Source organism: Symphalangus syndactylus, chromosome 6 (assembly GCF_028878055.3).
Source record: "Symphalangus syndactylus isolate Jambi chromosome 6, NHGRI_mSymSyn1-v2.1_pri, whole genome shotgun sequence".
Classification (NCBI taxonomy): Eukaryota; Metazoa; Chordata; class Mammalia; order Primates; family Hylobatidae; genus Symphalangus; species Symphalangus syndactylus.
Window position 1 is genome coordinate 8,864,915 of NC_072428.2, and position 3,342 is coordinate 8,868,256.

At 46.7% G+C, this 3,342-nt stretch overlaps 1 protein-coding gene across 1 annotated transcript; it reads left to right on the plus strand.

Moving 5' to 3' along the window:
* The first annotated feature begins 869 nt into the window (after window positions 1-869).
* On the plus strand, window positions 870-1,333 carry LOC129483876 (protein transport protein Sec61 subunit beta-like). The gene has a single exon (XM_055281292.2). The coding sequence runs from the start codon at window positions 947-949 to the stop codon at window positions 1,235-1,237; it is 291 nt and encodes a 96-aa protein (XP_055137267.1). The 5' UTR covers window positions 870-946; the 3' UTR covers window positions 1,238-1,333.
* Window positions 1,334-3,342: the final 2,009 nt, after the last annotated feature.

Here is a 3,342-nt window from a genome sequence, read left to right on the forward strand (position 1 = left end):
GCTGGAGTGCAGTGGCATGATCACTGGCTCACTGCAGCTTCAACATCCTGGGTTGAAGTGATCCTCTCATCTAAGCCTTCTGAGTAGCTGGGACTACAGGAGTGCACCACCATGCCAGCTAGTTTTTGCTTTTTTTTTTTTTTTTTTTTGTAGAGACGGAGTTTCGCCATGTTGTCCAGGCTCATCTCAAACTCCTGGGCTCAAGCGATCTGCCCTGCTCAGCCTCCTAAAGTGCTGAGATTACAGGCACAAGCCACCATGCCCAGCCTGCTGCCACCTGTTTTTGCAAATAAGATTTTATTAGGACACGGCCACACTCACTCATTTAATTACTGCATGTGGTGGTTTTGTGCTACAACAGCAACGTTGAGCAGCTGTGATCAAGACTATACGCCCCACAAAGCCTAAAATATTATTTCTGGCCTTTTATAAAAGAGTTTGCTGACCCCTGGTCCACAACATAAACTTAACTTGCCCTCCCCTTGATTACTCCCTTTGTTTAGGATTATAGGTCAGTCTGAGACCAGGATCAGAGTTCGTTGTGAGGCTATCAAAGATTACAGCTGCACAAATTCTACCTTGCCTGGGGCTTTTCTCCATCTGCTTGACCTCAAAGATTGCCATGTGTCTCCACCTCTTCCGGTATGACTTAGAGAGGGCCCCCAGAAGAGCATATGACTTCATATCCAAAGGAGGAAGAATGTTCACAAACAAGAACTTGATTTGCTGGAAAACTGCCCTCATTGACCCTATCCTATAGCCATGGCACATTCCATCTGCTGTACGTAACATCCAACTCAAGAGGAGGCTGCCCAAGAACTCACTTGGTCTGAAAGCCAAAATGACTCTAAGAACAATCCTGGCAGTCTCGCCAGCTGTGGGTCCTTCGGGGGCTCCGCCACTTTCCTTCCATCAGCGTCAGCTCCTTGCCACCCTCATCGCCAGCATGCCTGGTCCGACCCCCAGTGGCACTAACATGGGATCCTCAGGGCACTCTCCCAGCAAAGCCGTGGCCGCCCGGGCGGCGGGATCCACTGTCCAGCAGAGGAAAAATGCCAGCAGTGGGACAAGGAACGCAGGCCACACAACCTCAGCAGGCACCAGGGGCATGTGGCGATTCTACACAGAAGATTCACCTGGGCTCCAAGTTGGCCCTGTTCCAGTATTGGTTATGAGTCTTCTGTTCATCGCCTCTGTATTTATGTTGCACACTTGGGGCAAGTACACTCGTTCGTAGATTCAGTTACATCCGTCTGTCATCTGAAGAAGGAGGAAAAAACCCAACATTTCTTGGACCAAAAGTACAGTGACTATGTGTCATGAGAGAAATTTTCTGTAAGCTTTTGCTGTTTTACAGGGGATTTATCAATAATTGATTTTGAGGAATCCGTTTTTTTCTATGGCTAATAAACTTTTTAATTCACTTATTAAAAAAAAAAGAACAATCCTGTTTTTCCAATTGTGCTTTTCTAATTGTGCCCGAATTTGAAACACTTTCTCTTTACTTTGTACTACCAATGGGATCCCAAGCAATCCCCATAATTTGCATATTTGAATGGTCAAGGTTTCCAGTCACACTGTCCGTGCTTTTTTGCCCAATGTGCCATTTGAGATACCCTCCCAGCAATTTGCGTTTTTCTGTTTTTTGTTTTTGAGATGGAGTCTCACTGTGTCATCCAGGCTGGAGAGCAGTGGCACGATCTCGGCTCACCGCAACCTCTACCTCCTGAGTTCAAGAATTCTCGTTTCTCAGCCTCCCAAGTAGCTGGGATTACAAGCGCCTGCCACCACGCCCGACTAACTTTTGTATTTTTAGTAGAGACAGGGTTTCACCATGTTGGTCAGGCTGGTCTCGAACTCCTGACCTCAGGTGATCCACCCGCCTCAGCCTCCCAAAGTGCTGGGATTACAGGTGTGAGCCACCATGCCTGACCGTGACTAGTGTTTTGATGTGTGGATTGACTACAGTTTATTTGACCATTCTCCTATCAATGGACACTTTAGTTGTTTTAAAGTGATCCACCCGCCTCTGCCTCCCAAAGTGCTGGGATTACAGGTGTGAGCCACCCCGCCTGGCATCCCTCTAGACTTTCAGAGGCCAAAATCAGGGCTCATGCTTGGTGAATCAGGCTAGATTTTAGCCCCATTTACAGCCCAACCTACCTTCCATGATAAGCTCCTTTGTACAGTGAATAACCTGCTCAACTGTATGTGGTAACCCTGAGTGCAGGAAACAAAGGTGAATAACACATGGCTTTTACCCTTGAGGAGCTCAGCTGGTCAAGGAAATAAATATGGAAATGTATATGACATCATGTGACATAATAAAGGTATGTTTGAACATTATAGGATTAGCATTGAGACGGAAATATCATCAAAAATAAGGAAGCATGAAAACACGAATACCCTTGAGCAGAAAGGAGCAGGTGGCCTTATTTCTCTACCCCAGTGGTTCCCAAGTCTACAAGTCATCAGAATCATTCGGTGGGCACTTAAAAAATTATAGACCTCGGCCCTCCACGCCTATCCCAGAGTAGGTCTGAGGCAGAGACTAGGAGTCTGCATCACAATAAGTTCCTCTAGGTGATTTCAGTGATGTGCTGGGTTAGGAACCACAGGTGTGAACCAAGCCCCACCCAGCCCCTACTCACCCAGTGCCCACTTTCTCTTGGTGAGATAATAGTGTTCAGTACTTTCTCCCTAGAATAAAAAGGAAATGAAAGTTCTGTGGTCCCTAAAGCGGACTGCCCAGGTGAAATTTCAGTTCTGCTTTAGAAAGACAAAAGGCACCTGAGACCTGCAATGGCCGACACATCCAAGGGGCAGGTTACATGGGGTCATATGAGCCTCTTGCATCCACTGATGTGGCTGCTGCCAGGATGCAAAGAGGGGAAGGTGCAGCCTGGCCAGGACAGTGGCCTGTGAGCAGGAATTCTGATAAAAAACCCTCAGAGGAAACCAGTCTGGTGTCTGTGAACCTGACTATGATGCTCATGCCCACCAAAAGACTCTTCCTGACTTCCTTGACTATGACTTTGGGATGTGTATTTGGGGAATTCAGTGCTGGCTTATTCAGTTGAAGGATGAAGTATGTTCCTAGGGCACCAGTGTGGCTGGCAACACAGTCTTCCTATCCATGAACATGGAATATCTATCTATCTATCATGCTTCTTTGATTTCTTTCATCAGAGTTCTGTAGCTTTTCTCATGTAGATCTTTTTTTTTTTTTTTTTTTTTTTTTTTTGAGATGGAATCTCGCTCTGTGGCCCACACTGGAGTGCAGTGGCTTGATCTCGGCTCACTGCAACCTCTGCCTCCCGGGTTCAAGTAATTCTCCTGCCT